The sequence below is a fragment of the Halichoeres trimaculatus genome, unplaced genomic scaffold (assembly GCF_033239565.1).
Source record: "Halichoeres trimaculatus isolate MK-OKI-2021-1 unplaced genomic scaffold, fHalTri1.1 fHalTri1_scaffold_1, whole genome shotgun sequence".
NCBI lineage: Eukaryota > Metazoa > Chordata > Actinopteri > Labriformes > Labridae > Halichoeres > Halichoeres trimaculatus.
This window is the reverse complement of record NW_027437179.1, coordinates 30,070,790-30,090,646: the sequence shown is the minus strand read 5'-3', so window position 1 is coordinate 30,090,646 and position 19,857 is coordinate 30,070,790. Positions and strand designations below refer to the sequence as shown.

General features: G+C 38.4%; 1 protein-coding gene and 2 pseudogenes across 2 annotated transcripts in view; 1 reads left to right on the top strand and 2 right to left on the bottom strand.

Annotated features, from left to right (window-relative positions):
* Nucleotides 1-1,709: 1,709 nt before the first annotated feature.
* Nucleotides 1,710-6,650, bottom strand: LOC141793783 (apoptosis regulator BAX pseudogene; annotated as a pseudogene).
* A 14-nt stretch (nucleotides 6,651-6,664) lies between these two features.
* Nucleotides 6,665-7,261, bottom strand: LOC141789413 (apoptosis regulator BAX pseudogene; annotated as a pseudogene).
* An 11,731-nt stretch (nucleotides 7,262-18,992) lies between these two features.
* poc1a (POC1 centriolar protein A) overlaps nucleotides 18,993-19,857 on the top strand; it is a 48,552-nt gene continuing 47,687 nt past the window's right edge. For both annotated transcript variants that reach the window (XM_074673239.1, XM_074673240.1), the window contains exon 1: nucleotides 18,993-19,151. In XM_074673239.1, the coding sequence (XP_074529340.1) occupies nucleotides 19,149-19,151 (3 nt within the window). In that variant the 5' untranslated portion in view covers nucleotides 18,993-19,148. The remainder of the gene's footprint in view (nucleotides 19,152-19,857) is intronic.

Genomic DNA, 19,857 nt, shown 5'->3' with positions numbered 1-19,857 from the left:
CTCCCCACACAATAAGTTGTTTTGTACTTGTGAAATCTCTGTCTCTAACCTTGTCATCATGTATCAGTGCGGCCGCCTGGTATGAAACTGATTAAAAAAGGATCCTATTTCAAAGTTTTGAACATTCCCGGAGAGATGCCTGTATTGCAGCTGGGTTTTTGAAAACAATACGGCCCTTCTTAGAATTGCACTGTCATAATCCAAGATAACTGACTTTGAAGTCATGTGAACATTTCATACCTCTGTGCTGGAATATAGGTGTTACTTTACTGAGGTCTGTGTTATTCACTCTTTACAGTTTAAAGCCAGCTGCTTCTTCTCTGAAACAAAATGTAGAGAGGCAGACAGTCCAACACTTGATTAAAATACGTGATGCAGAAGTTGAAACTTGGTATCATTTCTGCTTTCCACGGCTCAGAGACAAACTAAAACTGTCAGCTGTGGCTGCTACAAAAATATACTATCCATTGAGTGCTGATTGAGAAGAGTTATTTCAGTGGGAAAGGTCATTAAATTCATACCCATGGTTTGTCTTTGACACTGACCTCATTATCTGAGTCCAGATAAAAGTGAGTCCTTGGGGCCTCCTACTCCTGGAATGTAAGCACGTGACTGATCGTTTCAGCCTGCTGAAAATATGAACAGTGCGTGTGTCTGCATGAATAGAGTGCAATCACATGCATGTTGAAAGCTACCTTTAGGATATGTGGCATCTGCTCTGACACTGAAGAAAGTAGAATTAATGTGATAGCTGTGCATAAGTAATCATACTTGGCACTTCACTGCACCTCTGGAGCCCTTTTTCTGTCACTTTATGTTTCCTGTGGACTTTGAAGTGCCTCATATTGCACACATAACATTGTAGCAGAAGGGTAATGCATTAAGGATAGATGAGAACCAGCCAGTCATTGTGATTGGCCTAATGGTTTAAAGAACTACTTTCTTCAATAGGAACTTTGGAGGCATTGCAAGGAGTTTTTATTGTGTGTTGATTCTGGTGACCAATAATGGCAAATCAGTACTGTGTGTCTGGGACGAAGACTGCATTTCCCATGAGCACAATCACCCACTGTCCTCAGATTTAGTTCTTGCTAGAGAGTGAACATGTATTAAATGCAGACATTCCTTTTAACCCTTTTTTTTTTATAAAGGCAATTTTTGCAGGGTAAAGGGGTTAAGATATGTGCAGACGCTGACAAGTTTAAAGGATGTAATCATCACAACGGGTTGTTTTGCCAGTGCTCTTTTGTCCAGCTCCAGTGTCCCCAATTACCACAAAATACATCAGAGAAATTGTTTTCTTCAAGAAAAACTGCTTGACTTTGCCGCTGAATGTAGCATTGACCAAGGGACTTTTGTTCTATGTGCTGACAAAGGGTTTGTGCTCTCCTAGTAAAATTTAACCAAAGGGAACTAAGAAATAACCAATTTTGCACTGATATTTCATTTAAACTGTGAATTATAAACTCTTGGTATAAATTGAAAATTACTATGCAATCAAATAAAAAATCCCTCAAACTTAAAGTGCCTCACAGTGGCAAAATTCAAATGCAATGCTTAAAATCAATCATTTAAAAAAGCACAATAACATTACAAAACATAACAAAAATAAATAAATAAATAAATAAACGCAAAAAAATAAAATAATACTGGCTGCATGTTATTATGTATAATGAATACAAGCCCTTATTGTACATCATTTGATTGCATTTTATTTTTATTTTTCAGAGTTTATCATGTCACCTGATCCATGTAGCTGTATAGATAGTGAAATATTAAGAGGGTGTTGTAATACCCTAAGCAGGGTCCTGGATATATCTTTTTGGGCTACCTGCATTTACCTGTGTAACTACATGCAAATTACTGACTTTTAAACCTTAAAGATGTCCCATGAATCTCAGAGAAAATTGTATCGCCTACACTTAGTAGGATAATATAAATTTGTGTATTTTAATCGTGATAAGAATACATTTTTAACAGCATTTTTTTCTATTAGGCTAAAAACAAAATGGACATGTGACACAGAGACTTCACTTTCCATTCACGTTTTTGGAATTAAGTTAACTTGAAAAAAAATCCATATAAAAATAGTGTTTGTCCAACCAAAATGGTCCTGGATAAAACTCCAAAAGAAAACAACTCACTTTTTTTCAGTGTTGAGAGTGATAAATTTATGTCCATGTTACAAAATATAGTGTCACAGCAAAGAGTTCCAGCTTTACAAATGTGATATAGAACAAGGGATCATGTGTAAAAAAAAAGATGTCTCCTGTGTAGACATGACTGCAGCTTGAATAACTCGTGTATAAAATACAGTACATTGAAAATCTATAAGGTGAGGTAAGCATCCACGAGCAATACAGTGCAGTCTGTGTCGGCTGAGCTACTTCTTCCACGGACCACAGTAAGCGTCAGTTTAAATTGTTTCTTCATAGTTATTCCTGTGTCTGCTCTCCTCCAAGTCCTCATACCCTGCGGATGACTACAACACTAGTGAGAACGCCAGCCAAGAACACCGCTACAGTCTGCCATGTGGGAGTGCCAAAGCCGGACCGAATACCCTCCCAGCCACCCTGCTCCATGATCCAGCTGATCACATCTTCGCGGAGGTAATCCATGACCCAACAGATGATTGTTTCGATATCAAGTGTTTTGGCGACACGAGCTTTGATGGCGAGTCTACAGGCAAAGTAAAAAAGGGCAGCTACACGACCCCAGTTGAACTTCCCATCTGAAAAAATCTCCCTGGCCACAGCCATAAACACATCTCTCGATGGATTGAGTGACCAGTCGTTTATCGTCCTTTGAAGCTCATCGTGTCTATCCAGATCGGCCCCGATTTGATACAGGCACTGGGACAGTTTCCTATGGTTTGGGCCACGCAACACGTCTCCACGCAGCCCTCCTCCACAGAGATCTGCCATGGTCACTGTCATGTCATCTCCTAGCCACCGTGTCATGCTACCATCTCCATGCCGCCGAACCCGGTCATGGATAAAATCTTTTAATAGGGCAGCTCCAACTTCCAGTATTTGGTCTTCATAACCCCCCGGGTCTGTAGCCATCTTGTTTGGAGCAGTGTGCTTGTGACTGTAGCGCTTAGACTTCCGCATAGTCATGTGACTTCATTTTATTTGTTTAAGGCCAGCTGTGACCAAACGAAGAAGGGCAGTTCATTTGCAAATCAGAATGAAGGGTGATAGGACTAATCCATCTGAGGCCCTTCGTCTAGTATCAAACTAAACAGATCAGCTGGCCGCAGCATGTAACTTTTTTTGCTTGTTTTATATAACAGTACATAACAGTGAATAGCATTAACAGCAAGGCACAGTCATGTAAAATACAAAAATGAAAAGGAAAAAAATCACAAGAGTACTAATAATATAATCAATAAAATAGAATAGGCTACATAAGCTAAGAAAGAACAAAGGCAGTAAAGACAAATGAAAAATGAGAAATCTAGATAAATATTTTAAGAAATAAACAAAAATCAAGTTTATTGTTGTCTAGAGTTTGCTAGACTCATAAATTTCCAGTTCATCATAGGCACTTTAGAAACCAAAGGTATCCTTTCATCAGTTTTTAGGCACCGAGGTGATTGTCCACAAGATTTCTTCTAAAGACAGCAAAGAGGGGTTTTGTTGTCTCCGGTGGTGAAATCTTGGTTGATATCTGGTTGTGCAGATCCTCCCAAAAAATATTTGGAGTACACACAGTGTTTTTAATTATTTGCAAAAATATCTCAATGTAACTTGATAAGAAGTGACCCATTCAATTTCACATTTCATTACCAGCAAATTATTACAGATTTGATTTTTGTTTTTCCCTTAAACACTTATAAATACATCTGAAGATAGCAGACACCATAATGAGATACATGGAGGGTGAGGAACAGCCAGAAAAGCAAACTTTGAAATTACTGCTGAGGAAACTATTTTAATGATACTTCCCTGACCTTTGTAATGGTAAGAAAACGCCAAGCAGTGGCATTTTTACATCTGTAAAATATATATTAAAAAACAAACAAATTACTCAGAATTCTTTCTGATTTCAAAAAGAATTATCAAGATAGAAAGAATTAGTTCTTTAGGTTCACTAATAAGTTAAATAAGGTTATGATTTCTTGTGCAAGACCACTTTCTCAGCATCAAAAACCAATTGTGAAACCAAAAAGTGAATATACTGAGTTTTGTGTTACAGAAGTGTATTTATCTTCGTATGAGAAATAGCGATTTCTTGCTACATCATTTCTGGGTACCTTATTAAATGTCACTTAGCTTCAAAACAAGCTCTGTGAGCTGATGTTCATGATATGTATTTGTATGAGTTTTCCTGATTTTAATGGTATAGAAATATGTTTAAGTTCATGTGGAAATGAGTTAAAAATGCATAAGCATGACAGTTAAAAGAAAAAAAAACATGATTATTTAGAGATGAGAGATTTGTGTGACACGATTTATCAATGCTGAAACAAAAATACATGATGTCTGAGCTTTTAGGTTTTAAGGTTATTCATTTGCCATTTGTGCATGGACTTACAGTTCAGAGACATAGGAAATCTTGTGCCGGGCCCCCTCAGAGTCAATATATGTAAAAGATTTAAATAGAGAATATAGACAGATAAAAAAATAGAGCATACAAACACTTTAAATAAATGATATAAAACAATTTAAATAAAACACTAGAGCACTCAAAACACTGTACAGGATGAGGTATGCACAAGAAGTAAGATATGTGCACAGAGGAGAAAGAGGGTAATAGAGAATAATGCACTTATGGGAGGGATATGTACTTCACAGTCAGACTATTGCACACAGACAGAGCCAGTGTCCCAAAGTAGTGTTCATCATTACTTTTGAGAGTAGTATAGCAAGTTTCACCTGAGTTTAAGAGAACCAGAGATATATGACACTGTACAGTGACAGATGATTGATAATCAATTCTACTTTCTGCAATGTCAGATTTTTTTTTGAGTTGCTGATTATACATTCTGGAGACAGCGTCGATTCCATCCAGGGTCTCCATCTAGCGTAAGACAAGGCACATAGGGTGTTTTCACACTTGATAGTGCGCACCCTGGTGCGGCTTGGAATGTCATATTGATACTTTGTTGCCATTTTGCAGTTAGTGCGGTTCCTTTCACAACTGCTTTTTGTCACTCGGGACCAAACGCCGCAGTATTTTGAGAGCGTCATGTTTCCAAGACGACAACGGCTAGAGCGCGTGTAGCGTAATTTCAGTTGGAAGCTGGAAGCGCTGAGAGAACTGTTTGCTTAAATCAGAGATGATGGAGAGTCAAATAGGCCTACGCCGAGTTTTTATAGTGCTTAAAATTCATTTCTATATTGTTTGTGTGTATAACCATCTGCAAACGGTAGTGTTTAAAATGAAGCGTAGCTGCGGCTTGAAAAAAGCATACAGATGCACTGGAAACGCCGATACTTTTTTTTTTTATCCACGAGGGGAAATTCAGAAATAATGATTCTTACCATGTACCGTGAGATCCTCATCAGACGCAGATACAGACGACCGACAAGGTAATTAATGCCTGTTATATGATAGGCCATATAAAACGATGTGTTTTTGACGTGAGGAGTCAGGGAAGAGCTCTGCTTTTTAGATGAGTATATAAGGGTAGTTTAGGATGTTGGAGTGCACAGCTGTCCTGCATCACAAACAAAACTCCACGGGAGCCCTCTAGTGTCAAACTCGCCGAGTTCGCCTGACAGTTGCATCGCACCAGAGTGCGGCTGCTTTCACACCACAGCTGGTGCGCACCAGAGTGTGGCCAGAGCCGAATCGAGATCACCTCCTCTGGCCGCACCAGTTTGGTGCGCACCAGAGTCCGATTTTGGTTTCACACCAACCCAAACAGGACCAAATATAGGTCGATCTAAATTTGGGTCGACCTAACACTGTAGGTGTGAAAACACCCTTAGTTAGGTTGAAGAAGCTGAAGATGGAGACGGAGGGAATAACACCGTCTCTGTGACAGACGACCTGTCCTGTCCTGTCGAATTCATCCTGCTTTACGTGCACACTGCAACTCACGGATGACCGGCTTGCAGTGAATCCTTCCATCCTCAAAACCACTTCCCATTTTTTCCTCAAATTGGTGTCTTTGCGAAACCCTAAAAAAAAAAAAAGAGATTTGAGAGTAAATATGCAAGTAGATACATGATTTATTATCATAAAATATATGATTTATAAAGTCTCAGTTGACCTAATGGCTGAGTGAACACCAGTTGTAAACATTGCCTAGCTAAAGTTAGCGGGCTACGATTTCGCTAGTGGACAGCACAATAATTTTCATTTTACAAAATAAAGCCAGTAAGAATGTTTAGTATTACCTGTGGGAAGTAGCCATGCTCCATATTGTCCACCGATTTTTGCAGGAATTAGCTGTACAGTGTTTTGGCATAAAGTCTTAGTTGCTTCTGTTTGTGGTGACAGCTAGGTTGACCAGACCAAGATGGCTGTCACATCTCTCGCGCCCGAGCAGCCAATGCGGCGTCTACTCTTCATTGTGTCTATGCTCGCCACTACCAATATGGCCGCGATAGCCGATGTGCTTCAGTTTTTCCGTTTCAAAAACAGACGGGTGACGTCGGGGAGACTACGTCCATATTTGTAGCGTCTATGTTGCCTGCTCTCCTTTATATCATCACACTCTGTGAATGACTATAACAGTGGTGAGAACACCAACCAACAACACCGCTGCCGTCTGCCATGTGGGAGTGCCAAAGTGGGACCGAATACCCTCCCAGCCACCCTGCTCCCTGATCCAGCTGATCACATTTTCGCGGAGGTAATCCAGGACCCAACAAATGATTGTTTTGATAAAGTCAGGAGTTTGGGCGACAAGAGCTTTGATGACGAGTCTACAGGCCAAGTAAAAAAGGGCAACCACTCGACCCCAGCTGAACTTCCCATCTGAAAAAATCTCCCTGGCCACAGCCATAAACACGTCTCTTGTTGGACTGAGTGACGAGTCGTTTATCATCCTTTGAAGCTCTTGGTTTCTATCCAGCTCGTCATAAATCTGCTGCAGGCACCGGGCAAGTTTCTTGTGGTCTGGGTCACACAACACTTCACGCTGCTCTCCTCCACAGAGATCTGCCCTGGTCACTGTCATGTCATCTCCTTCCCACCGTGTCATCTTAACCCGCTCATAGATAAAATCTTTTAATAAAACGGCTCCTACTTCAAGCATTTTATCTTCAGTGTCCTCTTGATCGTCGCCTTTCGAGCCTGTAGCCATCTTGTAAGGAGCAGTGTGTTTGTGACTGTAGCGCTTAGACTTCCGCACAGTCACGTGACTTCGTGTGACCGAGCGAGAGAGGGCAGTTTCAATCGCTGATCTGAATAAAGCGTGATAGGACTAATCTAAGCCCTTTCGTCTACTATCATGCTATACAGATCTGCACGTAACTTTTTGCTTGTTTTTTAATGGAATGAAAGTTCATTTACAATCATTTGGCAGTTGAAAAAAACAGTGAATAACATTAACAGCAAAGGGAAAAATTCACAAGAGTAATAATAATACATTTTATAAAATAGAATACATAAGCAAAGAAATGAACAAAACTCACGTATATTCTTGTACAGAGTTTGCTAGATTTAATCATAGGCAATTTAGAAACTGCATGTTTTCCTTTCATCAATATTAAGGCACTAATGTGATTATCCACAAGATTTCTTCTAAAGACAGCGAAGATGGGTTTCATTTTCTTCCATTCACATCAGGTGTGAAAAACTTGTTAAGGAGAATCACATTTTTCATTATGAAGTCACTGTGGTTGTCCTTTAAATGTGTACCAAAGATAACATTTTCTCTTGGGAGAGGCTGAATCTTATTTTTTAACAGTTCATTGGATGGACAATTATTGTTCAGAGTTTTACAATGTACTTTTTGTGTTATAGGGCTTATTGGATGTTTGATATAGTTTGTTCTTCATTCCATTTACATCTGATTTTGAAAATAGTTGTGTAATGGAGTTTCTGTTTGGTTTCACTGGGTACAATGTATCAGTAATACTGTTTTGTACCTTTTGCTTGCTTTCATTTCAGTCTGGAAGTTACGATCATTTATTTTAAGAGGAGGTAGATGACTGTCAATATTTTGTATTACGTTTGACTGAATCTGGTATTGCTTTGGTTACTTTGTCAAATTCAGTAGGAGTGCATGTTGTGTTATATTTCAGGCAGAAGCTTTCATGAAATAATTAGAGTCATCAGATAAAAGAGTTATTGACCAAATATTTTTATCCATCCAATGTTGTACATACAGAGATTTTCTATTGTATTATATATATCTATAGTTCCAAATGGGAGTCAGATGTGGAGAAAAGATTTGTGTGTGCATGAGTTTCAAAAATAGCAGAACCTGTTTGTGAAAATTAGATAGCTTGACTGTTTTCAGCTTGGAAGTCAGATTTTAGGACAAATTCAATACCACTTCTTTGAAAAGACCTTTGAGCAGGCAATACCAGATAGAGTTGTTGTTGGTTTTTTTTTTTTGTTTTTTTTTTTTTCAAATGGATTTTTAAAGTTAACTCAATTCCAAAAAAGTGAATTTAAAGTGAAGTCTCTGTGTTGCATTTCCCTTTCAAAAAAACCTAACAGAAGAACTATTGCTGTTACAAATACATTCTTATCAAGATTAAAATACGCAAATTCACATTATCCTCCAATATTTTTGAGATTTATGGGAAATTTTCAGGGTTTAAAAGTCAGTAATTTGCATGTAGTTACTGGGCAGCAACCTCCGGTCTAAGAATATGAGACAATGCGGAAGTACTGAAATCTGCTGTTTCTTGAGTGTCCCCTTGAGGCTGGCTTCGGAAGTACTAGAAGTCACATACACACCAAGCCAGAAAAAAGCCAAAAGGGCCCAAAAAGCATTCAGTAATGGTTAACTATGGTTAAATAATTCTTATAAGGCACTCCTATACATTTATCAAGGTTTATGTAAGGTTACTAATGTTCAGTAATACCTTACTTCAGGTTATGTAAAGCCTACCTGATGACATACACAGCACAGTATTATTAAATGATTGCTGAAGACGTAATGTATTGAGTTACGTTAATTAACGGAACCTATACAATAGGTATACATCATATTTTTTTTATTTAGTTTAGCTTTGATGCCTTTAATAGGAGAGGATAGGACAGTGGATAGAGAAGAAAACAGGGTGAGAGAAGGGAATGACACCCGAGAAACAAAAACTGGATTTAAACCCAGGCAAATTAAGGCAAACCCCATCTTATATAATGCTCTGAGGTTTATCCTCAAGTAGGTGGCCCAGGTTTAAATCCAGTCTGTAGCCTGTTTCCCACATGTCACCACCCAATTTTACCCTGTTTCCTACGCTATCCACTGTCCTTTTGTCTTTTAGTAAAAGTATAAATGCCTGAAAAAATAACTTTAAAATACACTTACTGCTTTGTGGTTTTGTTTCGGTATATATAGCATGTCCTATAAAAGATGTCCTACCTGTGGTCATTAAAGGTGCAGACATTGTCTGTGCTGCTCTGGACTCTTTTCCCACAATATCTACAATGAAATAATGATTCAAACCTGACACAAGTGTGAAGGGGCAACTGTGAGGGATACATTTTTTTTCAAATATGTAAATGTTACTTTTCAAAACAGAAAACTAGAGAGTTTTAACAAACAATCAACGGTGAGACTTTAGGGGTGTTTGATAAAATTAAAAAAAAAATCAAATGTGTGGAAGATACAGGTCCAAATTACTTTCGTCGCTCAATGTCAGTGTGAGATCTGCAGCAGTAAACCTTGTTTCTTCTCTTACTTACTTGTCAAGCTGTATCGATTGCTGCGAGGAGACAAAGAGTTGGGTTCACTTCCTAAAGTGAAATCATAGCTGGCATCTTTTGGCTGAACTGGACGCAGTCTACTCCTTAAATCATCAGTGGTGAAGTAAAACTGGCAGATTGAGCTCTGGAGTTTTATAACTACTGTTTTAGAGATGTCTTTTGTTTTTGCAGGGTGACTGGCTTCTCCAAAGTACAGGTTACATTTAGTGCCATGAGGAGCAGATACAGGAAGAGAGCAGACAAAGAGAACAAGACCATCATCCAAATGAGATCAGCTCAGTGTTGGATTTATACCTAGAAGAAAAAAGGAGCTTAACATTCTTTGTTTCCTTGAATGACGTGAAACACTATGTTATCTCATGGATGTTTGTAATCTGGACTGCTTTCATTTTCAGGAAACCAACAGCAATACAACATCACACTCAATGCAACTTAACTTAATTGTCACCATGTGTTGATCTCTGTGTGTAAAGTGTACACACAGAGATCAACTTCCATTGAAGAATTTACAGTCTGGCATCAGTATTCAATTTATGTCTATTTATAACAAAACAAGAGTTTTTGACCAAATTAGGTCATACTGTCCGACACATTGAGGACTGAGTCACTGTAAGATAACCACTGATTTATTTTCTTGTTAACTGACCTTTACTAGCAAAGCTGTGCAGTTTCAACATCTCTATTACGCCATTACTCCTATCCTGGTGTAAAGATTGTGACACATGCACTCTTACAACTAACAAGGACAGGATGGTGAAATAAACAACAGAAATCCCCACAGAGGTTTACTTAAAATTTCCTGTCTCCAGAAACATAACCAGATTGGCCAGTGTGCTGACTTTTTCTGGAATCTTCTCCAGGGTCTGACGCAGGCCTGTGAGCTCAATGCCCTCATCCCTTAAGAGTCATTACAAACAAACAGCACAAGCACTACGGGCAGTTTCACAACCTAACAGCAAACCTTAAATGAGGGTGTTCCACTTTACTGTGGAAAATATGCATTGTCTGATCATCAACCTATTATCTTTTTATCAATTGTGGATAATGTTAATGTTTGCTAGCTTATTACTTTTTACTGGACTGATGATGATTACCTCATGTCAGGAAATCCAGCCAAGTAACTGCAGACTATATTGGGTGTAACACACAGGGAAGTACTGTACACTCAAATGCTTCTTTTTGGCTTACTGTAGGCCTTTTACATGGAAGAAGTTTCCTCTTTGATTTACTGGAGCATGAGATCAGACAGGAATGTAAGTCAGAGAGCGAACAGGCTGTTAAACAATCCCCACCCTGAATGGACTGTCAGAGGAAAGAGAAACAATTATCTTACAAGCAGACAAACACTCTGTCATGGTTTGTTTAGAAGGCTGCTGGTTTATGCAAAGTTTCTTCAAATCTCAGACCTGAGAACCTTGAAAAACATCTGCACTGTAGCATTTAAAATCATAAATTTGTTTATAGACACAGCTGTTTTGTTCATTGTGAATGATTAAATGATTCATTCACCACTGAACCTTCATTGAGCCAGGGTTTTCCCACTGAGGTCAAGGACCTGTTTTTCAAGTAAGACCTGGTCAAGTATGGCAGCAACACAAACTTTTAATAAATAATCAGACTCCCAGAGCTGAACTAAATAAAGCAGTAGCAGGAGTCAACTAAAGCATTTGCATACAGAAAGCCTGGATCCCATTTATTTACTAAATTAAATTAAATTAAATTAAATTAAATTAAATTATTTTTTTTACTGAGGATTAAAAACCAAAAAAAGCTAACTAGGCTTTGCTGGGTTAGGGTTAGCCTAACCCCTTTAGTGGTTGAAAATTGCATCTCTATATCCCAAGTACTACTCTGGGAAGAACTTCGTCCTTCTTTAAGATAATATCCCCCGCAGAACAACTAACTTACAACAATGCTAACATTTGTAAATGTAGGAAACCGTGAATCTGTCTAAAAACTGCTCATAATGGTCCGCTCTGTCGTACCACAAGATCTTTATGAACCTTGCTGAAATGTTGAGGTCATTGCATAAAGATCTCCCAAGTGGTTTGTTGGCGAGAAATGCCCAAAATGCCCAGCTCTGCCCCTGAAAAGCCTCTGATGGGCTGGCCAATCAGAGAAAGGGGGTTTGTAGAGCGGGAAGCCTTAAAAAGACAGCAGCTAAAATGGAACATGTCAGATAGAGACCAAAATAAGGGTCTACCAAAATGTTTGGGAAAGATATGGATTTGTTTGAGCTTTAAATCATGTAACAGGGGCACCAGAGAGAAATATTAAGCCAAAAAAGAAATAAAATACTCCCTGTTTAAATCATAGTTTCTGTTTCATCTGGCGTTTGTAAATTTAACATTTTGTCATGTGGTCATCTTGATTTGTTCTACATAAGACAAAAAAATAAATACTGCTCTCAAGTAATTGGCAGCTATTTGAAATTGTGCTGTTGTCTCGATTGTTCTTGAGTATTTTCAGAGTCAAAGGGGATTTTTTTTTGTAATTTGACAGGATATCCTCCATGATAAAATATGAGGGACAGGAGCCAGTTAATCTCAGCATGTCCGAAGTTCAGTAACTGTATTCTTTGGCCTGTGTTTGATTCCATTCTGCAGCTCTCTGCTGTATGCCCTTCCTCCTAGTTCCCTTTCCTATCCGGACAACTGTCTCTCTCAGTAAAGGCCAAAAAGCAAGCTTTGAAATAGAAATCACTGACAGATAAAAGTATTTCTCTCACTTTACAGGTAAAATAGACAGTTTGCATGTGACTCTGGGGATCAGAGGGGGTTTGAAAACTTCACTCACACTGGCTTTTGCGGTCCTCTACAGCCGAGACTGGATGGTGTCCAGGATCTCGAGCTGAGCATTCCTGTCCTCGTGTGGCCTTTCACATCCCCCTGCCCTACAAACACAGTCATGATAGAGTTACAGGTAAGGACAAACATGTGACACCACAAACAGGGAAAATCATTTTTATATCCGATAACACATTTAAATTTTTCTCCCTCCGCCTCAGGAACTTGTTTTACCCAATCTATACATGATACTGATCACTAAAGGTCAAGGAAATACATGTTTATGATTTCCATGACTGTACTTCATGAAAGGATATTTTATGATGGGTTTTTAATTTTTTACAAGAGGTGGCAGTAATATTCCCCCTAAAACATTGTAAGCATTTTTTCTTTTGTCTTGAAGATTTGTTTCCCGTTATAACCTACACTTTAATAACCCCAGAGACAGGCTTTGAGACAGGTTTTGTCCACACCCATCTGAGGCCTCACCAGGAACTAGTATATTTAAAGGTAACCTACCACCAGTAAATGTCATACTTTCCGTGACAGAGCTTCCAAGATTGATAATAATCAAGGAGTATTTACAGCTCCTCAAACTTCCCTGTTCAGTTTTGTTGATGTGTTTTACAGATAAAGAAATACAGCACAGCAGGTTTAAACTCCTAAAAAGAGCATAAAGTTGCCTAAATCTAGAGTTTTGGAAGGAAAATCATTGAGTTTTCTCGACAAGATGACCACTTTAGCTGGCTTTCAAAGATTTTTGACATCACTTTTCAGGGTGCGTGAGAGAGAGGAAGCACTGCCTTGTTTAAAGCCGACGTGCGTGACACAGCTGCATGGCCGGAAACTGTCAGCCCTTCCTTTTTCTCACAGCATGGAAAGCAATACAAGCAGCTCTCTTTGTTTACAACATGAGGTGAGCTTATAAAGGAAGGTATCCTGGGAAAATAAGCAACAGTCATGTGTATTAGTTTGATTTAATGCTCAGTAAGAACTTGTTTGTGCCCATGGTGTTGTTAGAGGTTAAGGATTTCAATTCTCATAATGAAGAGGTAATAAATATGACTTCTTCACTCATTATCATGGGTGTGCTCTACATACTGCCAACTCCCCTGAGCAGGTAAAAGGGCATTGAGCAAACATGAAAGAGACGCTGAACTCTTGCCCTCATAAATCAGGGTAAAGGTAGTGATACACCAGTCACTTCATTGCTTTGCTTTATTTACAGCCTTTATGGATCAAACTGTGAATCACAACCACTGGATTTCTTTTTGGACTACACTTTTACTGGTTTAGGCAGTTATGTTTTTATTATTGTGATATACTAAGTGGATTTCCCATTTTGCATTTCCTTCATTCCTTGCTTCCTTGTGGCAAAGATTAAAAAATAACATTCCCGGTTGCAGCAGGAAAAGCTCAATAAAACGGCATGTTACAGACTTTGTCCTCCAGATGCATAAACGCCTGTGGCCTCAATACTTTGAGCGTGCAACCCACTCTACTTGAAAGCATCACAACATCAATCACATGTAACGGTTTTTTGGCACTGTCAAGAAGTGCTTAAATCTGTCAGTCACTTTGGCACCTTTGTTTCCACCACAAGGATGAATTAAATCAAGATTAAAGTTTGTGTTTACAGCCCGCAGGTTTTCACACGCTATCCTTTGTGTGTACTTGGTTAGCCGTGTGAAGACATGAGCTGTGGTCTGAAGCTGCATGGAGCACTTAACTAAATCAATCATATGTGAGGGTCACACAGTGATACAGATTGCTTCATACATCTCAGAGCCTTTGATGGCAAACTGACTTTATTTTCTCACTTTTTCCAAATCCAATAAATAATCTTCCACAAAAAAAAAAAACTGGTTAAAACTTTTTCTAAACTAAAAACCTGAGTTGTTGTTTGGGTTACTCTGCACTCTCACCTTTGATATTTGGCATGATAGGTCACATTACATAAGATTTCAATGACGATCTAATGGTACAAGTACTTGTAAACAAGACAAAGGTGAAACTAGAAGCACACAGGACAAAGGATTCAAGCTGCGCAAACATCTCTAAAGATGTGTCTAAGCTTTTGCAGGGAAAATGTATTGAACAGATTGTTTTTTCTATTATTAATATCATTGTGCAACAAGACAAGGCAGTGTTGTGGATATAAAAACTGGCTGTGAATAAAGTGGTGATAACAGTGATAGTTGTGACAACAGTGACAATAAAAAATGTTACAAAGATTGCATAAGAAAAAGGAAGGAAATATGACAATTGTCAGATTGGAAAAAAGTAAAAATATCAGCAATGATGTGTTATCTTTTTTTTTAATAGCTTTGTAATGTGTCGCTTTTGGCGCACAGTTGTCGAGCTGCAGCTTCTTATCATTGTGAACAAAAATGACACCGCTGCACTCTGGAATACCACATTTTCCCTTCACATAACCACAGAAATCAGAAGTGAAATCCACTTTATGTCAAACTTAAAATATTTAAGTGCTATAACCCCCTACTGCCTGAATTAATAAACAATTATAAAAACAGGTTGTTTTTATGTTTTTGCATTTGGCATCAAGGGGTTAAATTGATGCTACCATGAGTAGGTGCAGCTGATCAGCCTTATGTCAGAGGGCAACAACATTATGAAAGTACTTCTTTTTTTGGAGGGTATGGATCGCTAGAGAACTGTTTACTCTGGCACTTTCTAAATGAATGGCAACTGACTTCATCTAGACAACATGGTGGAAACAATCAAACAGGAACGCCTGAAAAGTGTCACATTAACAGGGACTCAGGACGTTTGTAAGCTTTAAATATGATCTACTCAGGCAATAATTGCTTCAGATTTTACAAAAGAGACTGTTCACACAGTTGGAAGAGAAATGGGTCTGATGGCAACACTGAGGGGACCAGCACACTGTACTATTCAACATATGCAGCTGGCATTTCATCGGCTATGCCAAGTGTCGCTGCACTACTGGCAAGTGCAGTGGGGCAATATCTCAACAGGCACTTCTTGATCTCTCCAAAAAGCTCAGTTAAAAATAAAACAAGCAACAGTGCCACCAAACTTCGACGCAAAGATCTACGTTACTGCTTCTGCAAGGTCTTGAAAGGGCATGCATTGAGCAAACATTACATAATCCTTGCGTCCCTGTCTCCTCTGTGGCAACGAGGAGCATGTACATGTGTTTTAAATAAGTTCCTTGTCTTTTGTCCGGGCCAGCTGAGTGGAAACAAACAACAATGCAATGATGCAGAACCACATTCATGTTCCACACAGTTCAGTAAACCTTCACATTTCCTCATTCATTAGTTACATACTTGTTTGACACGGTAAAGCACTGTTGTTTAACAAGCTCGCCTGACAATCAGGCCTTAAGCTGTTGAACAATAAAGTGAAACCCTGTCTGAGGTTTATTGGCTCTGAGTGCATTAGCAAACCAAAGGTGTGTCTTAAAAACCCAGCAGGATGTTGGTGAATATTTCTCAAATTTAATCCACAATACAAGGATCTATTTTAAGTTTCAGAAGAGCTATGTAAACAGGATTCCTCCTTCCAAAGAAACCAAAGTGTAGTCTCAATAGTTTGCTCAGGAGAAGTGAAAAACTGTCTGACCCTGATACTGCTAGAGGGTGTGCTGCATTAGCAGACAATCACATGACTAACATGGTTTCACAATCAATATTTCAGTGTCAGAGAAGTTTTTAAAAAAGAATAGTAGACACATCTACTAAACATAAGGACAATAATAAAGACAGCCTTTATCTCAATTTTAGCTGAGAGACAAGTGCTTGCTTACATCAACCAAGTTAGCAAAAGTTACAACTAAGCTTACTGTTTGCTCTGCAAATGTAAAACACTGATTAAGATTAACATATACTGTAGCCTTAACAGCACTGAGGTAAACTGAATATATTTCAAGAAACTTTACAAATCAAACTATTCCTTTGCTCTTTGTCAAACTCCAGAGAATCACATCAGTAATAGTGAAAGCAGAAAGAACAGAAGATAAGATAAAAGCCCCTTGGAGGTCAGTAAAGCGGTCATAAATTTCTTGAGGGCCAGATAATACAGAAAATATCTTCAAAAACTTCCTCTTTTCCTGAAAAGGAAACATAAATGTATATCCTCCAACCCTTTGACAGTAAGCACAATCTCTCTACACTTTTAGCATGTCCATAAAGTAATCAGTTTAGCCTTGAGTGTTTCACATCAAGGCACATAACCCTGAAGGTCATGACGTGTTTTTCACTAAGAGGAAACTTTCTTTGTCTATGTGTATGTGTGAGATACAAACATGCAGGTGTGTTAATTACAGTGCTGCAGTGCTTTGACAGCTACCTATTATGAATCATTCTAGGTCATTCAGTTGTTTTTCAACCTCCTTCCTTCTCTTAGGCATCATCTACTGGAAGCAACTGGCTTTAGCAGTCAGCAAGACATTAAAATATCCCCATTAAATTATAATGGTTCCATGCAAGGACTTTGGTTTAAAAAAACAGTCAAAAAAGGGTGTGTATACTTGGTGAGGGTGTTATTAGTTTTATGAGTTATTACATTCTGCAAATTATAATTTATGGGTGTTAAAGGATTAGGAATTCTGAGAATAAATTTAAACTTGCCAAAAAGCATACTTTGAGTCTTTGTTCATTGCACTTGATTTAAAGTCGACATAAGAGCGACACCTTGATAAAGAGAGTTTAATCTTAACATAGCCCTCGGCACGAAATCTTCATGTTTCAACAAATTAAATAAAACCTAATAAAAGTGTAAAGGGCGTCTGTGCCTCTGAAAATGAAGAACAGGCCTGAACTTAGATCAACCAACAAGACAACATCTTTTTTTTCGATTTTCTATCCTTGTTGATAACCATCTACTTCGCTATCAAGTGAATTGCAACATGCTTCGATGTAAATAACAGAGACTTCATGGTGTAAAAAATATTGTGTATACACCATAATTACAGTCATTCATGATAGTAAAGGTTAAATAAAGAATATAATTTCATTATTTGTGGAATGGATTGTCTGCTAACTGACTCAGCAACCTTCCAGCTTTATCAGCCCACAGAGGATTCTGGTGAAAGGTAGGGCGTGTTAGACATGATTACCACAAAACAGCAGAGATATCACCTCAGCCTCACAGGGCTGTAATACTGGAATCCTCTTGGTTTGATGAACCATACTTTATTAGTCTGTCACTCAGTATACCAGAAGTGTACCTAAACATCCAGGCCAAAATGCTAGGTATGATTATGAAATTTGTAAAGCCTTTCATATGTCGACATGTTGGTTTTAGCTTCCAGTGTTTTGTCCACCAGGCAAGGTTTGCTGTGTTAAATGCACCGCCTCATGTCTGCAGGTTTTCCCTGTCACCTGAATCAACCTAACAAGTCGTCAAGCCAGTATATCTTTCAGTAGTATTTTATGTCCCCTTGTTGCCCCCTACACAACATTGCAAACGGTGTAAGTCCATTCCAAACCAATCTTTTATTTATTTGACCCCTCTTGCTGCCAAGAAGCCATCTTATACAAACATTTCTACTCTATTTGACCTTTCTTCAGAAAACACAATGCATTCAGTTTTAAGTTTTCGATGGATACTTTTTGGTACATGTCCCTAAATTTAGTGACATTGCAGTCCCGTTAATTATGTGCATGTTAATTTAAAATAGTCAACTGTTAGAATCAATTAAAGTTAAAGAATGATTACTTTCAGTGGTATCAAATGATAAAACTAGTCGAGATTAATAGATAAGCAGCATGTTCTTGGTAATGACTAGTCTAACAGATCCCAATTCTTTACTTGCAAAGAATTTTAATCATCAAGGACACAAATGACAGGTTACAGACATCAGTATTATCAATATAAGGGAACAAAGAGAGCAGTATTTAGTATGTAAGGAGTGCTGGAGTAAGAATGTGATATTTTTCCTCATCTTTGATTTTACCCCTTGACTCTTCTCTCACTAGTTCTGGTTGAATGGTAGATTGTCCTAGTTTACTTTTCCCATCTCTCCCGCTAATACGCAATGGGTGATCTATTACAGGGTGATCTCTTACCAAATTTCATTGGTCATCCTGTTTCTCTATTCACACCCACGGTATCGTCCATAGTGGTTGAGGTAGATTTGTGACGGCGCTACACTGCTGCCATCTGGTGGTAGAGTTGCAACATTGCATTCAAGAAACACGTCCAAAATTACAAACATAAACACATAAAATTAAAATGTACTATTCGTTATTTGCTGCACTGCTTTTGATTTCACCATCCTCGCACAAATTTCAGTGAATCCAACCAAACGGAAAAACGGTGAACTGTTCCTTTAAGAAGCCGGCCCTGACGATCAGCGCCCAATCGCGGCGCGTAAACTGAACTTTGTTGTTGTCAGCAACTAGTAGCTAAGCTAACGTTAGCCGATGAGCATTGAACGTCTATTCTCATCACGGCGAAAGAAACAAGAGTTTTGTAACGGTTAACAGGCTCTCTCATACCTAAACATCGGCATCAGGACATCTGACCTCTGCCATGGTGAGTGTTCCTGATGGGTGTTTGGAAGTTGTAGGTTTTCTTACACCCCAAAGCTGAAGTTGGTTTCTGGTTGTCAACTTTGCACCTCAGAAAAAAAGCAGGGACTTCCGTTACCTAGTCAGTATAGTATCTGAGTTATTTGTGTCTTAAAGTATTTTATGCCTGGCTGGATGGTGACCTAGCGACTAAGTGGAAAATCCCGGCTTCATGTCTGTCAGGAACAAAATGTGTATTGGTAATAGTGCAGTTAAAGCCACTAACCTACATTAATATTTATATGAACAAACAGAAATAACCCAAAACTTAATGACTAAAACTATCATTGCAGTGAAATTAACGCGCCGTACAATAGAATAGAACGTTATTCTATCAGCAATGCTTTTACTGAAGGTTATATATTGACACCTCTATAATGAACCCGACAATTGCCATCTTACAGTTGATTTATGTCCGAAAAGAATTGTCATTCATTTTTTTATTTTATTTATTTTTTAATCCATGTATGCAATTCATACATCTGACAAACTTGTTATTTTGATAATTACTTGATATTGGTATTTACATTTGGTTCTTCTACTTCGGACCAGCACCCACACAAGTGTGTGTTTTGTTTGGAAAACAGAAAGAGGTGAAAGTCAGAAAAACTGCCATGCATCAAGCTACATGGAGACATTGGAGTTGTTACATTAACATTTTGTAAGAGCTT